This window comes from Thunnus albacares, chromosome 13 (genome assembly GCF_914725855.1).
Source record: "Thunnus albacares chromosome 13, fThuAlb1.1, whole genome shotgun sequence".
Taxonomy (NCBI): Eukaryota; Metazoa; Chordata; class Actinopteri; order Scombriformes; family Scombridae; genus Thunnus; species Thunnus albacares.
Window position 1 is genome coordinate 4877828 of NC_058118.1, and position 26576 is coordinate 4904403.

General features: G+C 41.0%; 3 protein-coding genes across 4 annotated transcripts; 2 read left to right on the forward strand and 1 right to left on the reverse strand.

Annotated features, from left to right (window-relative positions):
* Window positions 1–258: 258 nt before the first annotated feature.
* On the reverse strand, window positions 259–3618 carry si:ch211-266i6.3 (cytoskeleton-associated protein 2). The gene is made up of 7 exons (XM_044370822.1): window positions 3261–3618; window positions 2689–2771; window positions 1744–2576; window positions 1307–1655; window positions 1153–1213; window positions 671–962; window positions 259–548 (listed from the first exon to the last, which is right to left on the reverse strand). The coding sequence occupies exons 2-7, from the start codon at window positions 2731–2733 to the stop codon at window positions 284–286; spliced, it is 1845 nt and encodes a 614-aa protein (XP_044226757.1). The 5' UTR covers window positions 2734–2771; window positions 3261–3618; the 3' UTR covers window positions 259–283.
* Window positions 3619–4225: 607 nt separating this feature from the next.
* Window positions 4226–8365, forward strand: LOC122995531 (52 kDa repressor of the inhibitor of the protein kinase-like). 2 transcript variants are annotated; one of them, XM_044370819.1, is made up of 5 exons: window positions 4226–4433; window positions 5149–5266; window positions 5624–5713; window positions 5806–5842; window positions 5969–8365. In XM_044370819.1, exons 1-5 carry the CDS (start codon window positions 4348–4350, stop codon window positions 7783–7785), a joined length of 2148 nt encoding a protein of 715 aa, XP_044226754.1. In that variant the 5' UTR covers window positions 4226–4347; the 3' UTR covers window positions 7786–8365. The 2 variants fall into 2 exon arrangements, with proteins under 2 accessions (XP_044226754.1, XP_044226755.1); XM_044370820.1 differs by lacking the exons at window positions 4226–4433; window positions 5149–5266 and having other exon boundaries at window positions 5673–5713; window positions 5806–5846.
* Window positions 8366–9830: 1465 nt separating this feature from the next.
* On the forward strand, window positions 9831–26074 carry si:dkey-250d21.1. Its single transcript, XM_044370818.1, has 11 exons — window positions 9831–11543; window positions 14410–14530; window positions 15554–15661; window positions 15767–15803; window positions 16872–18673; window positions 18780–18810; window positions 19060–20825; window positions 21489–21537; window positions 21755–23553; window positions 23672–23708; window positions 23878–26074. The coding sequence occupies exons 1-11, from the start codon at window positions 11449–11451 to the stop codon at window positions 25410–25412; spliced, it is 7380 nt and encodes a 2459-aa protein (XP_044226753.1). The 5' UTR covers window positions 9831–11448; the 3' UTR covers window positions 25413–26074.
* The last annotated feature ends 502 nt before the right edge of the window (window positions 26075–26576 follow it).

Consider the following 26576-nt stretch of genomic DNA (forward strand, 5'->3'; position numbering starts at 1 on the left):
TCCTTTTATTGTAGTGCGTTCAGCAATACTTGTCAACAACAGGGAAAGTCAATAATATATTCAGAGCAGAAAAGAATACTCAGGCAGGAATTGTATGTCCCTCCCCCAATATAAAAAAACGTGACAATTGAAAATTCTTTGCACAGATGCATTAAGATTAGTTAAACTATTTTAAAATACCAGTATAAAGTGTCTATTAGTTCCAGTCCCATACATTCATACAGTTCTTTGCTTTTTTTTAAAAAAAGAAAAAAAAAAAAAAGGTGCCCATCTAGAGTCCCCCTCACTGCCTGGGCTGGTCTGGCAGATCTTCCAGAAGTGCAGGGTTTTTTCTGTAGATGTAGGCGTTGGGATCATCATCCAGCTTCACCAGTTCAGCCAGTGAGGACACACAGGGATCATGATCGACCAGCATCGATGGCAGACGGGAGGATTTGCGCTGGATGCGGCAGGAACGTCGCACTGGAGTCAGAAACTTCAGATCTTTGATGTTGCTCTTTCGCCTGGATCCGCTTGTGCCGACCTCGTCTTCGATTGTCTTCTTTACACTAAACACGAGGGATAGTGAAAATAATTTGCCACAGTTTAATTTATGGCTTCATAATGAAACAGTTGAAAGCATGAGGAAAAGGAGGATGCTAGTATCACAAATGAAAGCAGAGGGTCTCACCTTTGCAAGTATGGAGTTGTCTTAACACTGTATTTTACAACTGAGGCATCCTCCATCTGTGGTGTGGTCTCCATCACGTCTTCATCATCATCACTCTCTACTTCCTCAACATCATCTGTCTTGACCTTCTGTTCAGCACTTTCCTCTGCTCCATCCCTCACTTGCTCGTCCTTCGGCTGCTCACTGACATCCTCAGGGATTTCATTCTTCAGCTCCACCTTTTCACCTTCATCCTTCAGCTTACAGTCCTCCATCTCAACATTACTGCACTCATCTGTCACCTGTGAAAGGTCTTATGGAAACAAAAATGACAAAAGTGTTCATGTAAATGGAAGCGTCTGTGTAGAGTGCAACAACAACAACTGCAACTATTATTCTTTTTAAGACCAGAAATGCCAGTGACCTCAGCAGATTGAATATTAATTTTAAAATATTTTACTCTACTCCAAACAGATCATAGTATGCAGATAAGATGAACTTACCATCAGTGCATTTAGAGGGCGTCTCCATGGCCTCCAATGCATCACACAGGTTCACAACAATCTGTAAAAAATGAAAACAAGAGATTTTAGTTTGTTAGTGTGAACAGTAATATTTTGAATCCAACTAAAACATCACAAGACACAGTTTCCTTACATCATCAACTCTGTCCTGCGGGTCAACAGGCAGATCTACATCTGAGATTTCCAGCAGGTCCAGGGTGGTGTTCATGATCACTGGAGTTTGGCTGTGTGTTGTTAGTTCTGCTCCCTGGGTATCTGCACAGAGAGCAGCAGGAGAGTCCGGCTTTTGTGCTTCCAGACTGGGTTCAGGTTCAGGGTCACACTGTGCAGCAGGCTGAGGTTCAACATGAGATTGGGGTTTCAGATCTGCTTTGGGTTTTGCAGGTACCGGTGCTTTGGTTTTGGGTGGTGGTGCTGCTGCTGTCATGGCTGGTCTCTTAAAAGTCTTGCCCTTGGAGGCCAGCCAATCTGCCAGTTTCGCTCTGTAGGGGGAACACAACAACATTTTTGAACATGTCTGATGTACAGTAACACCAAGAAAAACATCAAGTGTGTAAAAAACAACGTTACCTTCTTTCCTCGGCAGTCTCCATAGTAAATCTGTATTGGCTGAGGGTGCTTGTGACAGGAGGCTTGTTGACCTTCTTGTCTGTCACTGAAATATTTGGCTTTGAGTTCTGAGTCCCACTTCTCTTGGTGGGAGCCACAGTAGTGTTTCTGGAGCTGGTACTGGTTAGTGTCGCTGGGACGGTTCTGGCAGGAGGGCGGGCGGAGCGGAACGCAGTAGGAGGACGGCTGGTGATGGTGGGCTTGGACACCTGCGCAAGTCCATCTGACACTGACTTGGACCTTGTCGGTGCAGGTTTTAGTGTGCCACGCCCATGCAGGTCAGCAACAGATTTGGACCTGTTTTTTGTGAAATTTCCAACTCTTTGGCTCTCTGGTTTGGGTGCTGGTGGTTTTGGATCTGCTCCACCCACTTTGGCACTTGACTTCCAAATGGATCCAATCTTTGACTGGACAATCTTGCCTTTGTACGTGCCGGGAGCAGATTTGGATGATGGCACAGCAGCTGGTGGCTTTGGAGCTTCTGCAGCTATTTTTCTGTGTTTCACAGCCTGTTCAGTGAGGAAGGCCTGGCTATGCGTTTGTCGTTGTTTGGTATCACCAGCAGCAGCTATTTTCCCATCTCTCTGCACAGACTTGATCTTTTTCAGAACATCACCAGACGTTGACCTTGTGTCTGCCTGTTTGGCTGTAGCTTTAAGAGGACCGCTTTTCCCCAGAGACTCCTCTTTTTCGTTTCTTTTCAGTTGGAGGAGAGCAGCGGATGTTGTTTTAGAAAACTCTCTTCCAATGACGGACTTGCTTCCATGCGCAGGCTGAGCATTCTCCTTGTTTCCCTAATGCAATTAAAACAATACAACCATTAGGCAGGATACATTTGGACTTCTCTGAATGTAACTTTTCACAACATGACAAGTTATCATATGATGCTCATTAACGTTAACCTACTTTCTTATTGGTGTGTTTTCTCCTTGAAACCGCGACGTTGTCCATTGTGAAGCTTCAATCAGCGGTTAAATCAATGGAGATTTCTGAAAGGTAAACAACGCAATAAATACACCAACACGGTTGCAATAAATAACATACACATACACAGGGTCATGACATTATCTAATATGTTAGGATACCTGGCATATTCTGTGAGTAAAGCCGAGTTATTACGCCTAAAGTAACATGACGCTATAACGTTAGTGAATTCGTGAAAATGAGATTTGCCTGGTGAGTGTCTGTAACGTAATTGAATATTGATATGTGCTATTTTTATGTTTAGAGGAGATGTCATCGAGTGTTAGGGTTATACAACGACAGCGACTCTGATTTCATCAACCTTTAGGCACGTTATGTTCATCAATATGAAAGAAATTGTTCGCTAAACTCCAGCGATCTGCGAATCGTTCGCCCACGTTGACACAAGCAAAACACAAACATTAAGCAAGACGTTAGCTGTAATTCTACTCTTGTGCACGGACTGTACTCATACATATATTTATATTAAGTTAATAAAATCTACGGTAACTTACCCTGCTCTGCTCCTTTGTTATAAAATGCGAGGAAAATCCCCCCGTAACAGCAATACCACAACTCAAAACAGGTCGCCTGACTGGCTCATGGGTGTACTGGCTCTGCCGGAAAAAAAACTTTCGATTTGAAGTGGCGCCGCTGCGCTGCAATTGGTTACATTAGTATCGCGAGAGAACAATATTAACCAATAGACTCAAACCTAAGAACGAGAATTGAAGAATACTAGCTTCATTCATCCATCACCCATGTCCAGCCCTCATGTTTTCATCAGTTGACGTTTGAATGATTTTGAAAGAAAATAGGATTCCACTTATACCGGTCCATCCAAACTACCACACGCCCATTGCAGGGCATGTGCTGGTCGGTTGTAATGGTCAGAGTGATGTTATCTAATGTCATTACAATAGCATCACGTTACTACGATGTACACAGGATCTCTCTTTACAATAGTAAAGAGAGATCATGTGTCCATGTGTATGAGTGCAAATGCTGACGTTTTAATAAATAGGCTTATAGTAATCAACGACTGTGTTTGTTTCATCATAAAGTTGAATTTTGCAAAGACATGTCGTGGCATGTTTTTGTTTTCAACCGTTTGAAAAGACTGCTATGAATTATGGGAAACAAACTAAGCGCGCCAAACTTCAAGCGGAATTGCCTTCAAAATAAAATCCAAACTACAATCGTGAAGGCGGGAGATGGTTTGTGTGTCGAGACTGTGGCCATTTGGAGATATAAAGCTATAAAGTTAAAGATCAAAAACATCAGCAGGGATCCTCTCGAACTGTCTGGTAAGCAGAGTAAACATTTGCGGTTTACATTTATGATTTAACAACCTAATGTATTCTAGTTGGTATAGGGGAATTTGGAAAAGTACTTACATCTAATAAAATGTAAAACTCTTCGGATGTATTGTTAAAAAGCACGTTATTATTACACGTTGCCAAAACACAATATGTTATTCTGAAAGCGACAATCGGAAGTCGTCTCGATGTTCCTTGTCAATTGACAGCTAGCGTTGGTACTGCAGTTAGGTATCCTCGAAAAGCAACTCGCTTTAGTTACCTGCTTTATAATAAACTTATAATGCAGACTCAATGCGCTGTGCTGAACTGCACTAGTGGCAAGTCCGACCCTCAGCCACTCTTCAGGTTCCCTCATGATCCAGAAAGGTAACCAACTAACTAATGCTAACAGGGATGCTAAAGCAAACAGGAAGCTCCACAGCTAACCTACTCGGAAAGAAGAGTTCTTTTAATAATTTTGTTGATGTTGCTGAACCCAAGGTGACATCATAACAATTTTTGCCTGCAAAACCGGCTAATTACGGTTGAAATGTCAAAGCTTCGCTTAAGCAGTATTTAAGGGCTAACTTCATAATTCGCCCGGTTGTACCTCCTTTATTGAACATGTAAGGTTAGAGCTGTTTTCTTTGTAACGCTGGAACTCAATTCAGACGTTTGACAGGTTTACGTGCACCTGCTTTCCGCTGACAGTAAACACGCCTCGCACGTCATGAGACGTTGTACGTGTTGTTAAAATGTTTTGGCAAAGCTGATGTTAAAAAATACAGCATGTTGGGTATCAGACAGTAAACGTCTAACGTTAGTTCTTACTTTTGCAGCGGATGTTGCGGCCCCGGTATTTTATTCCTGAAAAGTTCATAACCTTAAAAGGACCATTCACAGTATGAGCGCGTTTATTATTGTAGACGGTTTTCAGTGGCTGGCTTATATATCATACCTTGCATATTCATAATATCTCAAGAAAAAGAAAACATTTGTTTTCATGAGTTTGTTGAATTGATTGTAACCATAATATAACCTCCAAACCCAAATTTCTGTTGACTTTCAACTTTTTTCACGTTGGTTTGATGTCTCCCTACAGGTGCAAGAAGTGGGTTGAAAAATGCCAGCGGCAAGATCTCATCGACAAATCACCAAACCAGTTGTACAGATACTACAGACTTTGTGGGAAACATTTTGTAACATCTTCCACTGATAGTGTAAGTTATTTCTTCAAGCTGCACATGGTCTTAGAACCAAACCACAGAGGACAGTGTGACATTCCCCCATGTCATTTCCAGTCTTTAAAGTTGCAGTGTGTAGAGTTCAGTGGCATCTAGTGGAGCAGACTTAGCAGAAATGGAATATAATATTCATAATTATGTTTTAATTAGTTTAAAATGTGAAAAGGGGCTACACCAGCTTTATAAATTAGCCTATGTCACGTAACATTATATAAATACAGTATAGTGTGCTTTTTATGAATATTTGAGTATTCAAGTTAAACTGAAGTAATTATTGATTCAGTCACCATATGTTCTGTACAATAAACAGTTTTGACTTGACTTTGTTTTCAGAGTACAGTCTTGAAGGATGATGCCATTCCAACTATCTTTGATGCACCAAGCCAACCTCAAAATGGACAGGTCAAACGCAGTAAAGAGACGGTGGGTGAATTAAATCTTATTTGCTTTAAATGATAAGAATAATTTGTCATTCTGTGTAATCCAAATTTTAATTTTTCCTTTTTATATTGTAGACCAAAGATGATGAAAAGGAGAGTAAGGGGAGAAAAAGTAAGTAGAAATATCAGCACACACACACATTTATCACTTGTTTTTGCAGCAAATGAATCTCACACCCACATTTGTCACAAGATGAATGATTGATTTGGCTTTCAATCATTTCTGTTTTCCCTGTAGAAATCAAAAAGTCTCAAGCAGAGACAAATAAAGAAGATGTCCAGACAATCCCGGAGGAAGAGAAATACAAAGAGTATCTCAAGTCATTATTTGAAGTTCTTGTACTGTTGGGAGACCAAGGCATTCCTCCGACAGGGCCAGGTGATAATAAACAGGACAGCCTTGGGTCAAGCAACTTTCAGGCATTGTTAGAATATCGCATGAGTTGTGGAGATGAAGTCCTAAAGACGAGGCACGATGCGAATAAGGAGTGCTGCTCATCAGCTCAGCTGAGTCAATTGATTGAGGTGTGTGAGAAATGCATCCGTGGAAAGCTGATGGAGGAAGTTAAACAAAACGGCTTTTTCTCATTAATTACTGATGATTTGGTGAAGATCTCAGGAGAATGGTACCTCCCAGTCTTTCTCCGTTTTGTGGACCAGTCAAACTGCCAGCGGGAGAGGTTTGTTGGATTCTTGTCCTTTGAAGGAGATGGAGATGCCCTGGCAGAGAAACTGCTCTCTGAAATGACAGACAAATGGGGCTTAAATATGGAACAGTGTAGAGGTCAAGCCCACTCCTGCTCTGGGGCACATTTTAGTAAAATAAAAACATTTGCCGCCAAACTGATGGAGAGGTATCCAATGGCAGTGCTTACGCTAAGATCCACTCATACCTTGAACATGTCGCTGGCCAGTGGTATGGCTTTGTCAGGGGTTCAGCTTGTCATGTGTACCCTTAAGAAGATTGAGTCATTCTTCAATCAGACCCCTTCACTGTATTTGGAGTTGGAGCACGCCATTTCAATTTTCTACCCAGAGAAAGAGGAGAAAGCCAATGAACTGAAGGAGATCTGTCGTACCAGCTGGACCAGACGTCATGACGCGTTTGAGGTGGCTGTGGAAATCCTAGAGGCATTGCTACTCTGTGTGGACAGCGTACATGACAACGAGGACTTGAGGTGGAACGATCAAGTCACACACGACGCCTTAGAGATTTCAAAAGCGCTGGCTGATTTTGAGTTCATCATGGCGCTTGTTGTCCTGAAAAACACTATGACACTTACAAGGGCATTTGGGAAGAACATGCAAGGGAAAGCAACAGACGTGCATTTTGCTGCACACAGCTTAAAAGCTGTATTGCACTCCCTGAAGGAAGTGTCCGACAACATCGACGTGTATCATGAGTTCTGGAACGATGAAGCCAGTAACCTCGCTGCTGCGCTGGACATCCCAGTCACAGTTCCTCGATCATTCTTGAGAAAGCATCAGTCAGAACCAGGAACCATTCGGCCAGAGAGTTACTACAAGGAGCACTTGTCTGTTCCTGTTGTGAACCATGTCATCAAAGAAGTGAATGAACTCTTCTGTGAGAACCACCTGAAGGCTCTGAGATGTCTGTCACTAGTGCCTGCAGTGATAGAGCAGCACAAGTCCACCGAACCCGATGAAGAAAACGTGCAATTGTTTAAAGATGACATCCCCAATGCTGGAACCCTGTCCGCTGAGCTGCATTGTTGGTGGGTCAAATGGTGCAAAAAGGGCAAAGGTGAGACTTTTCCTTCTAGTCTCCATGAAACGCTGCAGCTAGCCGACGTGAAGTTCTTCCCAAACATGCTTGCAGTCCTGAGACTGATCGGCATCCTGCCTACCTTGGCTCTGGAGGATAGCTGTGATGATGCATATAAGCGCTTCAGGATGTACATGGAGAACACACCTGATAAGTTCAAATCAAAAAGTCTCGCTCTTTTGAACATGAACTATGATGTTGAGTGTGATCTGGATACAATGGTTGAAGTCTACATGAAGACATACCCTGACACAGAGGAGGTGTCTTAGTTATGATGTGGTAGTTAAACCTCCAGGCAGGTGATCCGCAGCTTTGTTAATAGGACATTTGCAAATTGTGTTATCTTGATGAAATAAGCATCTTTTTTGTTGTTCTTGTTTTTCACTTTATAATCCTCATACTGAAGTAGCGTCTTTCGTGGGCCATTTAGTTGTTTTTTGTTTTGTTTTTTTAATTAAAATGTAGAATGTAGATGAAAGAGAATCTGGGCTGCAGTGTCATGTATTGAGTATCAGACATTTTTGAGTTTTTGCTTTTATTTTTTGTTTTTTATGCTGTTTTCATGCTATTTTGTGAGCCAGCTTTTGAAACTCCCTGTAAAACACCCTGTAAACTTACAACATAAAAATCTAAAAATTCCAGCTCCCCCATCACCTTTCTTTGACTCCATCGTTCAAATCAGTTGCAAATTGTTGATGTTTTAGACATTGGAGTTAATACTCTTGTAAGCAAGTGTTTTTTGCTGTGTCACTCAAGAATTTGCTGACCTTTAATAATTGGGTAAGGGGGACTAGCTATAAATCCTTCTCTGAAAATGTAAATAAAGATGTAGACTCTTTGGTTTGATAACCTTTCTGGTCCTTATTCTCAATTTATGTATATTTTGTCTTCTTAACCCTGTTTTTTGAGACACAAATAAGCAGGAACATTTTGTTTTCCTTCTGTTCAGACTAAAACAGAAATTTATTTTCAAGACAGAACAGGGACCACTGGTGCAAGATGGATGAGAACAACCAGGGCAGCGCCTAAAAATATTTGTATTAGGGATGTGTCCTGACAATTAATCACTCAAGTGTTGGGTTCTAATGGAGTTTTTTTCCAGTACATATTGGTTGGAGGTAGTGTGATGCTTCTAAGTCTTCTGCTGTGTACATAAGGCCCATAATTCTTAGCTGCTCTGTGCCAGTATCTACTGCATCACTATCCATCTTGCACTTGGGGTATTATGACTGACAGTGCAGTGTATGCTTGAGAACAAACAGCTGAGTCAGCGTCTACCCTGAGACTCAAATTTCTACTATAGTGTTTGGTGTTAATGAAATCTGATATGATTGAAGAGTCAAACAATTTAGCCTGCCTGCACTGTTCCACACCCTTCCAGCCATGTCTCCTTCACCATGAAGTCATATTCTGAGTTAAATGGTTTCTTACTGCTGTCCCAAAAGCTGTGATTAATGCCAAGTGTATGACAAGTCAAAGTGTCTAGTCAAAGCAATAACAATTAAGCAATATTGCTTCAGCCAATGTTCTCTTTGTTTTTCACTTGTCATTTAATGAATGAAAGGCAAACTTAGTTACATATTTACAAAAAACATTTCAAGTCCTAACAACACTGACAGGAACAAATAGAGTGCTAACAGCGAGTGTGCTTTCATTATCAGAAATGTGTATATTAAACAGACATCTTTAACTGCACACTAGTTGCTCACTGTAGTAATTACCATTTTTATCATCTGTAATTTAATGGATGACCGATTGTGAGCACAGCATGTAATGAAGATTGATGGATTAATTTGAAATTGACAAAAAAAGGGGGGGGAGTGGGGGGGGAATTTGGGACTACAGTGGAAATACAGGATGAGAGATTTAAATGGTTTACTAAAGGACTGGTAGGATGTGCGTCCAAGGTCTATAGAGGGCATCAGTGAGAATGAAATGAACCGAATCTGCTTTAAAAACTGTGAAGAAGAGGAAGCTGCAAATCCAAGAGAGTATGAAGTCAAAACAAGAGCAGTGCTGCCTGCTGAAAAGGACGTTTGGCAGCCCGAAAAGATGTTATCTGAGCTGTCAGAGCCTAAATTTATATGTATTAACTTTAAATATTTATCAGAAATTCATGTTTATTGCCTGTGAAATTCCAGTTATAATATCAGCAATTAGTACTAATGAAGATTCTTAACTATTTGCCAGGCTACCATCCATCAATATATTAGTCAATGAATAGAAATTATTATATTTATATATTTATTTATATAATATATATAATTATATTTGAAGCTCATTCGTTAAACAGCAAGTTTCTCATGCTTTTAATATCATGTATTTCATTAACACATGAATTTAGTAAGATAGAGCATGTAGCACGAGGCTTTACATTCTGTACAGTATACAACATCCTGTATCCTTAGACCCTCAATCCAGATATAGCCTAGTAGGATACCTGCTACAGTTACATATAATATATTGCTTTGATTCAGCACAGTCATACCTTTCCAGCAAACTTTCATTGGTGTTTCAGGGACTATCCTAGACAAAGCTGCATTCAAATAAATAAATACATTCATCATAGACCCTCATATTTGATATTTGTGCTTATTGTACTTCTGTTTGTAGTACTGTATTTCCTCAGTGCATCAAGATGTTCACATTCTGATTTTTCAAACATGTAGAGAACCCTCAGGAGCAGGAGGGATCCCTCTTTCAGGATAGATGCAATAGATATAGTGTGTACAGATTAGACCAAGATAGCAAAATGACAGTATGGAAAAACAGGATGATAGAATTATAGATAAATTGATAACATATATGAAAAATCTGATCAAGAGGATGGTGCCGCCAAACAGATAGGACCTGAACTACAAAACCCTCTCTCACCATGCAGACCTGGAAAGAGGACAGACTACACACACACACAGCTGGGAAACGCATGTCACACCATTCACATACACAGAAGGAAGAGAGGGCAGGCTGAATCTCCTGAAGGATGAAGACCCAAATGGCACCGACAGCCAAGGAAATGAGAGCAGCCGATGGACCAGTACAGAGAAGTCTGAGTGGAAAGAGAGGACAAAGAGGACAGAACAGGGAGAGAGAGGGAGAAGGAGGCACACAGCTTGGATGCTCATGTGCTAGTGGGAAAACAAACAAATGATAGGTTTTCTTTTTTTGAAACCAGGGTGACACAGGGCCCCTCCTCAAGACAAGAGCAGTGAGGCAGGACCCACCTTAGGGCCCTTATCATGGCATATGATATTCAAGGTTACTTTATTATCATTTCTCAGTACTTGCATACATTGAAATGAAATTCTGTTTCTCCCAGACCAAAAACAGTGCACTAGTAAAATTATTTAAACAAATTTAACTACAAAAAAATATAAGATTCCTAAAAATATATTAAGAACGTTTCAGAAACACAAGTGAAGGAATTATATAATATAAAGCACAAACCAGTTGACGCAGTCGCAGGAGCCTGAGGCTTTCGAGGCCCCTGGACATCTGGGGCAGTCGCCCGCTTTTGCCAGTTAGACAGGAGTCGGATCATGAATGTATTATAAGAGCTCTTATAATACATTCATGAGTCGGATGTGAACTATCTTGACAGTGAAGCTCTTTGGCCCGGCCTGCCGGGGCCATTGTGCTCTCTGCTGGTTGACATGGTGTATTACACAGTCCAGTTCCTGGTTGATAACACGCTTTCGGCGACTCTTGGTTCACCACGACAACATCAACTTTTAAAGCATGGAATGAGTCGGTTCTTAGTTTGCCAAAGAGACTTTAAGCGACAATAAGGGTGAAACTCAGCTGTGCCGGCTGCAGGTTTAGCCCAAGGCATGCCTCTGTAGACTCTGCAGGTTTGCTCACAGTAGCTTTGCCAGCTTGCAACCGCCAGCTAAGCTAGCTAAGTTGCTAGCTTAGCTACATTGCAGTCCAAAATGACTGACTGCTGCGCCGCAGCCAACTGTGATTATCGACAAGGGGAATCCGATAAGACTGCTCCACTTTTCAGCTTTCCTTTGGATCAGGAGCGGTGAGAGTTCTGCTTATTTCCTTCAGATGTGGATTATAAATGAGCATGCAAAATGAATGTGTTAGCTATCCGCCTTTAGCAATGTTAGCTTCACATCATGTTGGCTAACAGTGACACAACTCTGTCGAAAATGGCGCAGACTAACGTTACTCTTGAAAGAAAAGTCCGTGTGAATTACACTCCGTTCACTCATTCTGGCTCGGAGAGCGACTATAGCGTGTGATATTGGCCCTATCAATTTATCTTTGTGTTCAGTCATTTCACAAACCAAGAGAAACCTTAGCTGAAAACTTTTTGTGTAGTAATTTAAATCGCCATCGGTAAACGACACCTACCGTCTCAATGGTGTGGCAACGTTAGTGGGACTGACGTTAGCTTAGCAAAATGAATAGACCTCAGTGATAGTGCCGTTTGGCATTGTTGTGGCTGTTGCATACAAAACTGCACAAACTACTCGGTCATCTTGCAGGACAGCCCATTGTGAATAATATAAACTTATATTTACGTCGTTTTAACAGGTGAATAAATTACGGTCTAGCGCCTCCTGTCCTGCTGCTGTTGCTTCATAACCGGCGGTGTTTTCTGTTTTTTGTTTGTTTTTTAATTTATGTTCTGGTAGTATTTAGCAAGTAAAGTCATGTTATCTTGCTTTAAAACCAATTCACAATATTTAAATATAAAAGACTTAAAGTGAACCACAGCTGCAAGCCCGCTTGGTAAATCACAGTACTGTATCTGTGGACAGGAAGCGTAACCCGCAAGCCAAAGAAAAGACTGCTTACTGATGGTCACGGGCTCCCAAAATATTTCATGTCCAGCCCTGCAGTGAGTGTGTGTGTGTGTGTGTTTTTTTTCTTGCCTTGTCTCTCTTCGCTTTATTATTATAATTACTATTATTATTATTTATTTTCTTTTGCCGCGGCTCATTTTGTCGTGAGCTGGGACGAACTATAGACATGAAACTTTACCCAATAACTGGAAATGATGTGTAAGTGCTTCACAAGAAACGTAACAGCTATCGTCCAAGTGGTGGCGCTATATTCACATTCCCCAAACATTTTTTTGAAAGGCAGGGACACCCACACAGTGAGTCTGATTGACTTGAAATTTCACACATTAGTTCAGCTCAGTGTGCTCTACAAAAAGCCATAAAAAACCCATAAAAGTCCGCCATGATGTTTTTTTGTTTGTTTGTCTTTACTAATTTGCATAATTTGAATAACAGTAATGTGTATACAACTTTCTGGATTTTGACTTTATCAACGCCAAATTTAGTGTACAGCATTGCGAGAGATACACATTTCTATTATATACGAGCAAGATCGGTCCAACAACATGGCTGCCATCAACCAAAATATATTCACAAAGGGCGGGGCTTAATCGGCCATAACTCATTAACCATTTGTACAGTCATCATAAGTCTCGGTAGATAACTTCAGTCCGTTACAGGGAATAGGTCCTCCAAAGCATTTTGAGCCCAACCCATATGGGGTCTCACAAATGCCGAAAACATGTACCTCAAATACAAGTAAAAAGAATTTCACCAGTTTTGGTGAACATGCTCTGGGGACAGGTATTAACAAAATCTGAAGTGCCATATTGATTGGTTCAAGTGGGTGTGGCCTATCACATATTTGCTCATAACTCAAAATGCCTTTGAGCAATCCTGATTTAACTCGCTGGACACATCCCTCAAGTTTCATTCAAATCCCATGAGGGGGGCCAAATGGTGGAACCTTTGCACTTATTGAAATGCTGCATGCATTGTAAGGATGAAACAAGTATGTGCTTGGTCTCACTTCTCTAAACAGACTTAAACTAGCTGAAGTGACTTTACACACCTTTGTGAAGCCTGAAACCTGCTGCTTGCAGCTTTATTTTTGGCCAATTGAGCTGCTTCATTCTATTGAGTGCAAATAGGTTTGAACCTGCAAATTGCTGCTTGCAGCTATCTTTTTTCTTCCTGTGGTTGCACCCACCTGATATTGTGTTAAATTAAGGGAAATGAATATCATTTGCTCATGAGAAAATCTAACCACTTTATTCTGTTCATGGATCAATAAAATCAATTAACGGAAAGGGAGAGAATGAAAGAAAAGTAGGATGGAAGACAGTAAAAAAATAAAGGGATATGCAAAATGATAAAGGCAATTTTGGTTTCTCATCATTGCCAAAACTGAGGCAGGGTTGTGTTATATATGCAGCTAACATAAGCAGATTGGGTTGGTCAAGTGTGTCAGTGGTTGTGCCAAGTTCATGTAATTGTTGCAGACATGACCTCTTATAGCATACCATCACTGTGCATGTGCAGTAAGCATCAAAATCATTTCTCACAGATTTGTGTACGGATGTTATATTTGTCTTTAAGTATAGTTGATCTCTCAGTTTCCCAGTGAAAATAGCAATTGGTATTGATTTCAGTTGCCAACTGAAAACAAATACCTTATACATGGATTTGGACCGATATAATAATTGTGTGTCTATTTGCACACACTTGTAATAAAAACATTAACAGCCTATTTGTTTTTCACATAGTAAGCACGTTAAACTCTCTGAGATGAGAAAAAAGTGTCACTTTTTTAATAGTTACTGAATTATATTTAGTCTGTAATTAACTATTGTTGAATGAATTTTTTTGAGCCACTAATGTGTCGTCATCTAACAATCTATATCAACAAAGTAATCAAGCTCAAGCAGTCCTGTCAGTTTCTGTCTATAATGAACCTTTTAGACCTATGCTGGCATTTTATTAATGTAAGGGGTCACCATGCTCAACCTTGTTAAACTGGTGAATCATAACTAGCAGTGTTTTAGTCTTTGAATGCGACCCCAACAATTTATGCTGCAGTTTTTCTGTATTTTTCAGCTGTGAACAATGGTTGAACAACTGTCATCGCCAAGATTTGGCATCAGAACCTCCTGAAGAGCTGCACAGGCTGTACAGACTTTGTGCGAAGCACTTCGAGCCCTCTATGATCTCTCATCAGGTAAGAAGAATATCTGTTGCCTATTACCCTTTGTGAGGAACATTGTTATAAAAAACAATATTAACTTTTATTAACTGTTTTTTTCCCCTTGTTTTGTTGTTGTGAGCTAAAACTACAGGCTAATAACGACAGCACTTATTGTCATAACTTCTAGGATAACCTGAAGTACCAGTTTATCAGGTACACCTGTACAATGAAATGCAAGTTAATACGACAGCCTTGTTATAAATCGTATCTTTGTTTATCTTATAATGTTCAAAGAAACACATACATTTCCATCCTGTTTCTTGGATATAAGTGTAGTCTTTTCCTGGTTTTAAAGGCTGCATTATAGTAAAGTGATGTAATTTTCTGAGCTTATCAGACTGTTCTAGCTGTTTTGTTATTTGCTTATACCGACTTAGTCATTATATCCAGATTACTGATGATTATTTATCAAAAATCTCATTGTGTAAATATTTTGTGAAAGTACCAATAGTCATCCCTACAATATTGACGCAATATCGATATTGAGGAATTTGTTAAAAAAAAAATTGTGATATTTGATTTTGTCCATATCGCCCAGTGCTATAAGTTATGAATTTAATAGCTGACAACTAGTCGATTGATTGACTAATTGTTGCAGCTAAATGTAATGCAATTCAGTTAACCCCACCAATGGCTACAGCTTCAAAAAATCCCACAGATTTGTGTCAACACTACTCTCACTACAATGTCAACAAAAAGAGAAAATTGTAAGCTACAGGTGTACCAGATAAACATGGAACTCAATGTATAACACACAGTGGCATAGATAATGTGCTGTACAAAAGGGAAAAAATAATTCTGCAGGTTATTATATAAGGCCACTACAATACAGTAAGTAAGACACCATTTAATGTGCTTTGACTAAATCACACTGATCGTTTACTGCAACAAAATGTTTTGTTGATCAACAGTATCAATGTGGTTCAGTTTTTAAATAATGACATCTTTAAACCAAGGCTAAGCATGAAAGTGTGATCTGCTGTTTTTGTCTTTTAGAGTGCCTCCAGTTGTGTCTTAAGGGAAGATGCTGTTCCAACAATCTTTGACTTTACAACGCCTGTGAATAATCAATCAACCTACAACAGGAAACGAGCTAGAGATCCTGTAAGTGTGTCACTCGGCACTTAAAATGGCTACTCTTTGTCCTTTTTTATCAGATATTAAAACACTATAAATGCAAACCTGTAATTATCCTTTTCATCTACCTAGTCGGAAGAGGAACCTGCTTCTGTGAAGAAGACAAAAGGTACAGTGGCTGGCTCAATTTATTAGTGAAGAAGTCCCTCATTTAACCTCTTCCACTCACCCCTCCTTCCATAGACCCATTTTCGTCTTTTTGTACGGGGGGAGGGGATCATTAGGGGGAGACAGGTCAACAGTATATGCCACATAGAAATGGTAAACATCATCTCAAAGCTGGGAATATTATGATGGAAGTATATGGTGGCCGTCCCTATGCTCAATTAGGTCTCATAAGTGGTTGCAGCAATTTATGAGTTGATACCATTTGTTACACAGATTTGGTGCAAAATCTAACCATTTTTGACCACCCGAGAATTGATAAAAATGGTCAAAAATCCTACCAATATACCCCCCTTAACACACCAAGACCTTGAGGAACATCATAGAAAAATTCATGCTGTGATTTGTTAAGAGACTTTTGACATTTGGAGATTTCTATAAGAATTGCATTTTTCGGCAATTGGATGGCGAGCACTTCTGCTCTGAAGATTGCTCAGAAACCCTTTTATTGTCAATGTACCTGAGCAAAGCCATATATCCTCTGAATGCCCTAGGTCTTTAGTTTGTGGTTGTAAAAATTCATGAGATCATAATAGGTATTTTTATACTGTGAGGTCAAGTTTCAAAAATGGTCTCACTACAATGAAATGGCTACTATGGGGACTAACATTATCACTTATGAATACAATTGGACTCAATGGATCCACAAAAGTCTCAGCTTTCCGGTCAGACCCAATTTATGCAATTTAGGGACCCCAGTATGCCGAAATTTTCAACTACACCATTTTCAGATTAGGCATACACTTATATTGCATGCAAAGAACTGCATGGTTTTTGCCCAAAACTGCATGGGATTGGTATAAAGTGGGCATGTCTGTAAAGGGGAGACTTGTGGGTGCCCACAGAACCCATTTTCATTCAGATATCTTGAGGTGAGAGGTTAAGGGTTTAAAATCCTTGAGTTTTGGTCACAGTATTAGCACTTGTTGTTAATATTGATTCACTGATAGAATTTGGGATTTTACAAAAAATCATCTCAGCCTTTCAATTAGTATTTTCTCTTTCCCATCAGAAAACACAGCAACACCAGAAGTGACTGAGGAGACAAGAGAATATTCCGGAGAGAACAGTGTAACGCCTGACCAGCAAAATGATAAACAAACTCAAGAGGATGTAGCCACCTCCAAAGCAAAAGAGACTCTTAAAGTCTATTTCAAGGAAATCCTGGCACTGACCGGATTTAGCATCAATGGTGCAAACATCAACACTGACGAGCCAATTGGAGGCGCAAGGGGTCAGCAGTCTCTCAATCGTATCTGTGTGGAGAAAATTGACAAGAAAGAAATCCTCCAGTTCGGTGAGGACCTCATGCGAGAGGAGATCCAAAACAGCCTCAGATTGGCACGATTCTTCTCCATTCTGCTTCAGGATGTGACAAGTATAGAGGGAAAGGATCAGATCCCAGTTTTCATCAGGTCAGTCACAGTAGCTGGGTTTCCACAGAAGCACCTCGTTGGGTTCCTACCATGCGATGTGGATGCAGAGAATCTGTTTTACATGCTTCTCTCAGAGTTACGAAATAAGTGGGGGCTGAGGATGGAGCACTGCAGAGGACTCACTTATCTGGTTACAGGCAGTATGTGTCAGAAAATGCGAGACCTTACCTGCAGGATTCTGCAGGAGTTTCCACAAGTGGTTTTATCACCAAGTGACCCATATGCATTTAACATATGGATTATTCGCTGCATGCCTGTGCCCGCCATTCAGAATGTTGCAGACACTGTAGAGGAGGTGGCTTCATTACTCAGGAGAGCACCAGAGCTTTGCAAGAGATTGGAAGGAAAGATCCAGATGACATACGGGCATATGAAAGGAGAAGTGGACAGGATCAAGGCAGCTCTCAGTGTGAATTGGGAATATGGCACCGATGCCTTCCAGACCATGCTGGATATTCTGGAGCCATTCCTGAACTGCATCAATGAGATGATTTCAAAGGTGGATGAAGATACTGCTGAACAGATGGCCAAGCTCAAGCCAGTTTTAAAGAACTTCAATTTCATCATCACACTTGTTGTTCTGAAGAACACCCTCTGTTGTGTGAGCATACTCAACTCAAGTCTCAGGGGAATAATTAGCATCAGCAGTACCTTGCAGTACACAATTTCCAATGCCTTAAAGCTGGTAAGCAAATATCAACAGGAGATTGCAATATTTCACAGGAAATGGTTCTCAGATGCAGTTGGTCGAGCAAAGAAGCTGGGAGTTGAGGTCACGAAACCAGAGATGGACCAAGGAGACACAACTGAAATCCCACTGGAGGACTTTTATAGAGAAACTCTGGGCCGGCCTATCTTGCAGTATCTTGTTGCAGAGGTGAAGCGAGTGTTCAGCACAGAGATGGTGAGGATTCTCAGATGGCTCTCATTAGTGCCATCTTACATGGCTGATCACAATTTCAGCATTCGCAGGGATAAGGTAGCAGACGCCAACTTGAACAACCTTGCAAGGCCAGACACATTCTACGAAGAGCTTGGTTGTTGGGAAGTGAAGTGGAGGCACGCAAGCAAGCGCAGAATCCTTCCGACCACAGTGTTTGCTACACTGAAGATTCCAGATATTGGGTTTTACCCGAATGTGCAGAGCCTGCTGAGGGTCCTGGGCACTGTTCCATGTGTAAATGCAGAGGCAGATGTGTATGGCCAATACCATATGGTACTGGAGCGTTGCCACTCCTACCTGAGAGCCACACCAGAGGAACAAAGACAATGCAGCATGGCATATCTCTATGTCAACCAAGATGTGCACTTCAATGTTGAACAAATGGCGGAGTCATATGCCCAGAAGCATCCAGACATCCTGCAGTTGCTGCAAATGGTGAGTAGATAGTCATAAGCAGAATATTATTGACATTTTATAGCCCACTTGAGTGATAGAACAACTATTTAACCTGAAATGACATTATACTTTGTGTGTGTTACAGGATGATGACACAAAAGAAAAGCCTCCCCAAGGTGAGATGACTTTTTAAATTGTTTAAGGTTTCAATATACTGCAATTGTGGTTATTTGAGGCAAGGTGGTTCTGAACATAGAGCTATATACACAAAGATGGGCAGCATACAGAATGTAGTTATATTTTTTGCTGTATGAAAGGCTGCAAAAGTTTCGGAACTAAATGACTAGTGGACTTGAGGGGAAATATCTTATTTTTGTTGAACTACAAATAAATATGCACACTTAAATTATTTGCTCTAATTTCAGTGGCAACCCATGGAAACCATGCTGAAAAGGACACTGAAGAAGAATTACAGCTCATAAACCTAGAGATGGATGCTGAAAGGCTCGTGGAGATGAAGTGTGCAGAGACTGATAGGGAAGCTCTTAAATCTGCTTTGCAGGCTGCAGTGACAGCTGCATACAGCAGTCAAAACAAGCAGAGTGAAGTTTCTCCTAATCAGGATGGAGAGGTTGAGTATGTGACCAAGTCTGAAATGAAAGAAGTTCTAACTGTGTGCGAGAATGCAGTCAGGGAGGGAATCCTCCTGGAAGTGGGGAGTTCATTCTTTTCCATATTCATCGACCGTGTTGTGAAGTTTGGGGAGAAAGACTATCTTCCGCTTTTCCTTAGATTTGTGGACAGTTTTGATGTCATGCGCCTGGAGTTGATGGGATTCCTAGAGACAGATCTTGATTGCGATGCTATGGTACAGCGTCTCCTGGAAATAGTAACAGTCGAGTGGCATCTTGATTTGAATAACTGCAGAGGGCAAGCATACCTAGGCTCTGGTGATGTTTCCTACAAGCTGAAAGCTTTTGCTTGCAAAGTCCAAGAGAAGTATCCTCTTGCTATTAGCACACACTGCTCTTCCTACTCTTTCAACACATGGTGGTCAAAATCCATCCCAGTGCCTGCTGTTAAAAGAGCCCTGGATACATTTGAAGAAGTTGTGATGTTTTTTGGCAGCAGTGATACTCTAGAAAAACAGCTAGACCACGTAATAGCCTTTGGTCTTAGAGAGAGCTATGAAAAGGTCCAAGAGTTGCAAGGAAAGTTCTGTTCCCTTTGGCAAGAAAAGCATGATTCTTATGAGGTGTTTGTGCAGATGTTGGAGCCCTTGGTCGAGTGTCTAGAGAAAATCAAAAACAACCCACAGAGATGGAAAGCCATTGTGTCTGAACGAGCTGGGGCACTTCTCCACAAAGTAATGGAATTTGATTTCATCATTGCCATGGTGGTCTTGAAGAATGCTTCCTCCTTTACCAGAGAACTGAGTGCAGGTCTCCAGAAGGACCACTTCAGTGCTGCATCCCAACTTTGCCAAATCAGTGGTATTGTGGCCACTCTAAACCGAGTAAAAACAAATATGAAGGTGTTTCACCAGAACTGGTTTGACGAGGCCTGTGCGATGGCACAAAGTCTAAGAGTGCAGATTGAAGTACCTGAAACCTCTTTGCCAAGGGACGGCATGATGAAGCCAGTTGGCTTTTACAAAGATGGCTTAAGTGTGCCCCTGGTGGATAACCTTATCAATGCTGTGAAGGATCATTTTTCAGAAGATCACAAAGAAGCTCTCAACTTCCTTTCCCTGGTTCCATGCTCAGTTACAGTGAGTTACATGTTTGAGAGCTTGAAGTCAAAGCCTCCTCTCTACAGCAGTGATCTTCCGGATGCTGACAACTTCTTCACAGAGCTGTGCTGTTGGAGAGTAACATGGAAGACCAAAGTTGCCTCTGTGACCATCCCAGGTTCAATATTTCACACATTGCGTCTGCCACTCATGCAGTACTTTGGGAACATCAATGCACTGCTGAGGATTATGTCTGTGCTGCCCAGCACAGCACTCGAAGACTGTGGTGTTGTAATGCGCCACAAGAAGTTCCAAGATTACCTGAGGAATACAAATCCCAAAGACCGGTCCCCGTGTTTGGCTATGCTGGAGGTGGGCACAGACTTCCGCAGGGACCTGGACCGCATGGTGACCCAGTGTTTGAAGGTTACTCCACAAGCCTTGGAGGGTATCTGTCTGGTAAGTGCTTGTATTCTGTATTTTAGGTGCTACCTCTTTAAAGATTCCCTCTAGACATGTTTTAAGAATTATAAAAATACTCAACTGTCAACGATAATTTGTGTCTAATATGAAAGTTCTATTTTTTTTTCATAAATATTTTTCATTTTCAAAGACACAAAATGTCTCCTCCACTGAAAAATCCATTCTCAGTGTATGATTTGTGATGTCACAAATCATGCTTGTAGGTATACTGCTGATATTCTGGGTTATCTTATGGATTGTATAAGCAAAAATAAGCCTTGGCTTCAGCCTATTCCTTTTTCGATGGTTGATTGTGTGATTGATTTTTTTTTTTTTTTTTTTTTTTTTTTTTTTGAGTAAGGTGGATTGGTATAGAGAAGTGTGGTGATGTTTTTGTCGGTTGCATGCCCACACAAATTGTTGTTTTGTTCCTTGTTATGTGTGACCGAAATAAACCATTCATTCATTCATACACACTTTTAACTCAGATTGCAGTGGTTCCCTTCACTGCACATACATCATTCTGCACAGTGGAGCTCAAACATCCAACTAAAGTAACAAAGAGCAAAAAACATTTTTAAGTGGAGCCGGACTTTAAGTTTCTATTTTTAATCATCAGTGAATGCGGAATTAACCTTTTCTATCTGGATGTGTTTACAGGACAATGAATCCAAAAGTTTCATCAGGAACTCTGACAACAATATGGAAGGTATGGTTGTTGAGATAAGTTTTTGAATGCGTTTATTAACAGATCATATGTAACAACTAATTGCATGACTTATATAATGTTCATACTACATAATTGAAAACAAATGAACTAGATAAAGTAATCTTTGTATTATTTATTAATTTCTTTATTTGCTATTGATTTAATTTTTGCCATGACCACTGTTATGTGTTCTGTGTTTTTCTCTGATATGGTTTAGTGGATTGTGTCAAGGAAGAAGATGATGAGCCCAAAATTCAGCAATCTCCTGACAAGAATGAGGACCACGACATGAAAACAGCAGATGAGAATGGGCACACAGGAGATAATCGTCAAAGTTTGGCGAGGGTATTCAGACTGGCCGCACTGCTGGGGAAAAAGAATAGCAGTTTCTCTGACCTCTCAGAAGAGGAACAAGAGCTTTTCATCCAGGAGCTTAGCATGTGCCACTGGTTCAGAAGGGAGGGCAAATGCACACCATCAATCAGTGAGGCTGAAACGGTGAAACTACTCATAGAGGGAATCAGAGATGTCATACTCAAGGAAATACAGGAATCTCCATTCTTCTCACTTATTACAGACAAACCTGTCAAAATTGCTGATAAGACGCACCTACCTGTTTTTGTTAGGTACGTTGGAGAATCTGCACCAAAAGTCGAGCTCATGGGTTTCTTACCATTTGATGAAAATGGTCATGTTGATACACAAGCAAGAAAACTTGCAAAAATTCTCACTGAAGAATGGGGCTTACCAATGTCTCACTGTCGAGGACAAGCATTCATGCACTTGGGCTCAGGATACCAAAGCCTGAAGAAAATGTCTTTGGATTTCCTCAAGAGCTATCCGCTCTCTGTTGTGACACCAAGTGAGTCTTGTGGCCTTGCCCACTGGCTGGCAGGAAGCGTGCCTTGCCCCTCAGTAGCAAAAATGCTGGACATCACTGAAGACCTGCTGCTGTTCTTTGATGAATCTCCTTGTCTGGAGGGACAGTTGGCACAGGCTGTTGATGGGCTTTTGAATATGCCAAGAGAGGCCCTGGAGGAAATTCCAGAAACATGTTGTTCGAGGTGGAAAAAGAGAGAGGACTTCTTTGACATACTTGCTGACACATTGGAGGGCATCCTCAGCTGCCTAGATGCTGTCAGTTCTAATGCTACAGGTGCCAAGTCAATGCATGCACAAGTTCTCTCTACCGCTCTGAGAAATATGGACTTCATTGTCACCCTTGTGATTTTGAAGAATGCTTGTGCTCCTCTTCGTAACTGTAGCACCGTCTTCCGTTGTGGAAACCCTGCTGATATTCTCTGTGAAGTGGAAAAAATCCCCTCAATCATAGAGACTCTTAACAAAATGTTGGAAAACGTAAGCACTGTGCACTCCTCTTGGTTTGAGCAGGCATTCCAGTTAGCAACTAAGGTAGCTCCTGAGCAAGTGTGCTTCTCAGAGGAATCCAACAGCTATGAATCTCCAGAGATATATTACAGAGAAAACTTAAGCATTCCTCTCCTCAGAAGTCTCATCGATGAAATGAAGTACAGCTTCTCAGACAGCCACTTAAAGGCCCTGTCAGTCCTGTCCTTGCTGCCCTCCTGCAATCCACAGCCCATTCTGTCAGAGTCCACAGATAAGCCATTCAGTCTCTACCTAACAGATCTTCCTGAACCTGAAGCAGCAGAGCAGGAAATCAACGCCTGGGCCACCGTCTGGAGAGAGAAATACCAGGATGTTGCGCCTCCAACATCTATTGCTGAAACATTAGTCCATCCTGAGTCAAAGAGTCACCCAGCCGTTACCTTACTGCTTAGGCTAGTAGCTGTCCTGCCTAGTGTCAGTATTGAGTGTGACCTGATGAAGACCACTTTGAATTCCATGAGGGATCTATTAAGAAACACTGTGTGCAAAGGCAACAGAACCGTTCACGTGATGCTCCTCTCTCACTACGCCACACTGCAGAGACTGCCAGAAGTCATTGGGAAGTGTATAGAGGTTGATCCTGAAAGCAGTCTGTCTCTTTCACAGGTAAGTTTAAAATAGTTTCCTTCGTTAAATCATCATGTTGTATGAGAAAACAAACAAAAATATAGTGTTCTCACAGTCATTCCAATCAGCATTAAATCACTAAACTTATTGTTTTTAGGTGATGGACACTTTAGAAAGACTAAAGTTGGACTGTGGTAAGTGCATTTGTGGCAACTTGATAATGAATTGCTGTGTTTCTTTCTGATAATGAAGATATGATAAACAGTAAATTGGCAAGAGGTATTTTGTGTATGAAGGTTGGTATGATATGTGATTTTTTTTTTTTTTTTTTTTTTTTTTTTTTTTTTTTTTTTTTTAAATCAGGAAGCATTGAAGTAAAACCAGTGGCACCAACAGAATCGCATGTGTCCGGTGTAGCAGAGAAGCCCGTCGATGGAGAGGTGAAATCGGCTGATACTGAAGTGATACTGGAGGCTGTTCAAGGACTAAGAACACCCGTGTCTTTCTATGAGACACAACAACGTGAAGAAATTCTCAAGGACCTCTGGGACTCTCAGTTCTTCACAGTTATAACTGAGCAGGCTGTTGAAATTGACAGTGTGCTCTATGTCCCGTTGTGCATCAGGTACTTAAACAAAGAGGACATCCAGTGCGAGGAAACATTGGCTTTCATCCCCTTCAGTGAAGATCCAGTTGTCCTTGCAGATGCTATTGAGACTGCCCTGTCTGAGAAATGGGGGCTCAACATGGAGTACTGTAGAGGACAGGCCTTGCTGAGTGTTGGTGAAATTGGGGCTCAGATGAGGGCTGTAAGTTTAGTAATAGCTAAAAAGTACCCCCAAGCTATAAGAACTGTCAGCTCTGCCTGGTCCCTTAACGTATGGCTGGCTAAATCCTCTCCTGCAGAAGAAGCAGCTGACGGAGCAGTTCTGATAGGTAAAATACTACATTGGCTCACAGAGGATGCAAGACGCCAGAACAAACTGGAAGACATGATCATTCACGTTTTCCAGCACAATGAAGGAAAGGGCAACGAGCTGAGGGACAAACTCATCAAGAACTGGGAGAAGAGTCATGACATGCACGAGGTGATGGTGCAGATCTTAGAAGCAGTCTCGCTTTGCTTAAATGAGCTAAAAGGTGAGGGAAGCGCTTCAGACCAGCAGCAAGCATTGCAGTTCTTCAGTGCGATCAGAAACTTTGAGTTCATCCTATCAACAGTGGTGCAGAAGAACGTCTTGAGTGTTACTAAAAAGCTAAGTCAGTCTCTGCAGGGCAAACCCTTAGACATGTTACTTGCTGTGAATAATTTGCCAGATCTCAAAGCATCCCTCAGTAAACTGAAGAGTGATATTGACACACATCACAAGGCGTGGTTTGAGGAAGCTGTTGCGCTGGCTTCTAAACTTCACGTCACAATGTTGCATTCAGTGCTCCTGGAGCCATTGAGCGAGTTTTACAAAGATTCAGTAAGCATGAAGGTTGTAGAGCACTCAATAGCAGAAATTGATGACCTCTTCACAGAAAAGGTAATGGATACGTTGAGGTGTCTGGAGATTGTGCCTTACGCAATGTCCAAAGTAGAAACCAGCATTCTTAGTGGTCTTGTGTTTCGCCTGTACAAGGAGGACTTGCCAGATCAGGGCTCCCTTCACACTGAGATGAAGTTGTGGAAGGAGAAATGGTTGGATCCCCTGGCAGGTTATCTCCCAACTACTGTGCTTGATACCCTCAAGACGTCACAGATAAGAAGTTATAGTAATATTGAAACTCTCCTCAGACTCCAGGTCATCTTGCCATTTTCAAGGAGGGAGAGCAACTTCAGGCAGGGAAAAAGAAGCTTACAGGAGTTCATACAGCAGGAAAAGAGATCCCTCACTGAGCTACATCCTCTGTAATAGCTGCACGTCTTCCGTCATGGTTAGGAGATTTGAGCAATGCGTTTGAGAGATGTCACCGCCACCATACTTAAGAACTAGTGTGACTCAACCCCGTTTGAGGTCCTGAGTTCTGAATTCAATATTTCTGTGTACATTATTGATCTAAATTCTTTGAAATTTCCTTTTGTTGTTATCCTGCAAACCAAGCCCTATGTTATGTTTTTTTTTTTTTTTTTTTTCTTCATTCTTTAGTTTGTACAGTTGTACTGCCCAATGGGACCAGTGTCTTGGCAAAAAAAAGCAATGCTCCACTGACGGTTATCGATGCTTGTGTGCCTTGATGCAAAACTAATAATTCACCCCATGTATCATGATAATACAGATGTTGAAAAATGTCCCATTGGTGTTTGAAACAACTCTATTTTTATCATTACCAAAAATGACCAGACTGACTTCATTATCACCTTCATGAATTCATTATAATTATGAAATTGCACCCTTACCTTTCCTGGGCACAAATAGAAATGATTAGTTCCATCATGTCTTCTGATGATTTCCCATGTTTCCTGTCTCTTTGCAGGAATGAATTTGCTGTAAACGTATATTTGAAAGAATGTTTCCTTAATAGGGAAAACCTTCATATATATTTGTCAAAAAAGTAATAAAATGCTCCAAAAAGATTTGTTTTGGCCTCTGGGTTTTATGTTTTTTTTTTTCCAAGCTACATATTCATAATTCATGCCTGGTCCCATCTGTAGTGAAGTCTGTGTCTTAACACAAGATGGCGCAGTTAGGCTGTACTTTGCTTTTGGAAGAAAAGACTGAATCCAACTCAAGTGGGATTCTGATGGAGAAATATACCTGTAAGTTTTAGCCAATTTTTTCTGAATATGAAATCAGAATACCTGTAGGGTTGGTATATATGGTCATTATGCCAAAGTAAAGCTGTGTAACTACAGGAAGTTAACGGTAAATGTTTCTGTTTTAGCAGAACTATTATCCAAATACTTTTTACCTTCCTACTATTATTACTGTGTTGGTAAATGAAAATTTACAGCCTAAAATGTGTGATTTCTTGAGGTAAAGGAAGGACATTTTTCACATGCAGTAGCTGTGATGTGTAGGTGGCGCATTTTAACTGATCTCTCCTAAAAGATGTGAAATTGCAGTGCATGCTGCTGG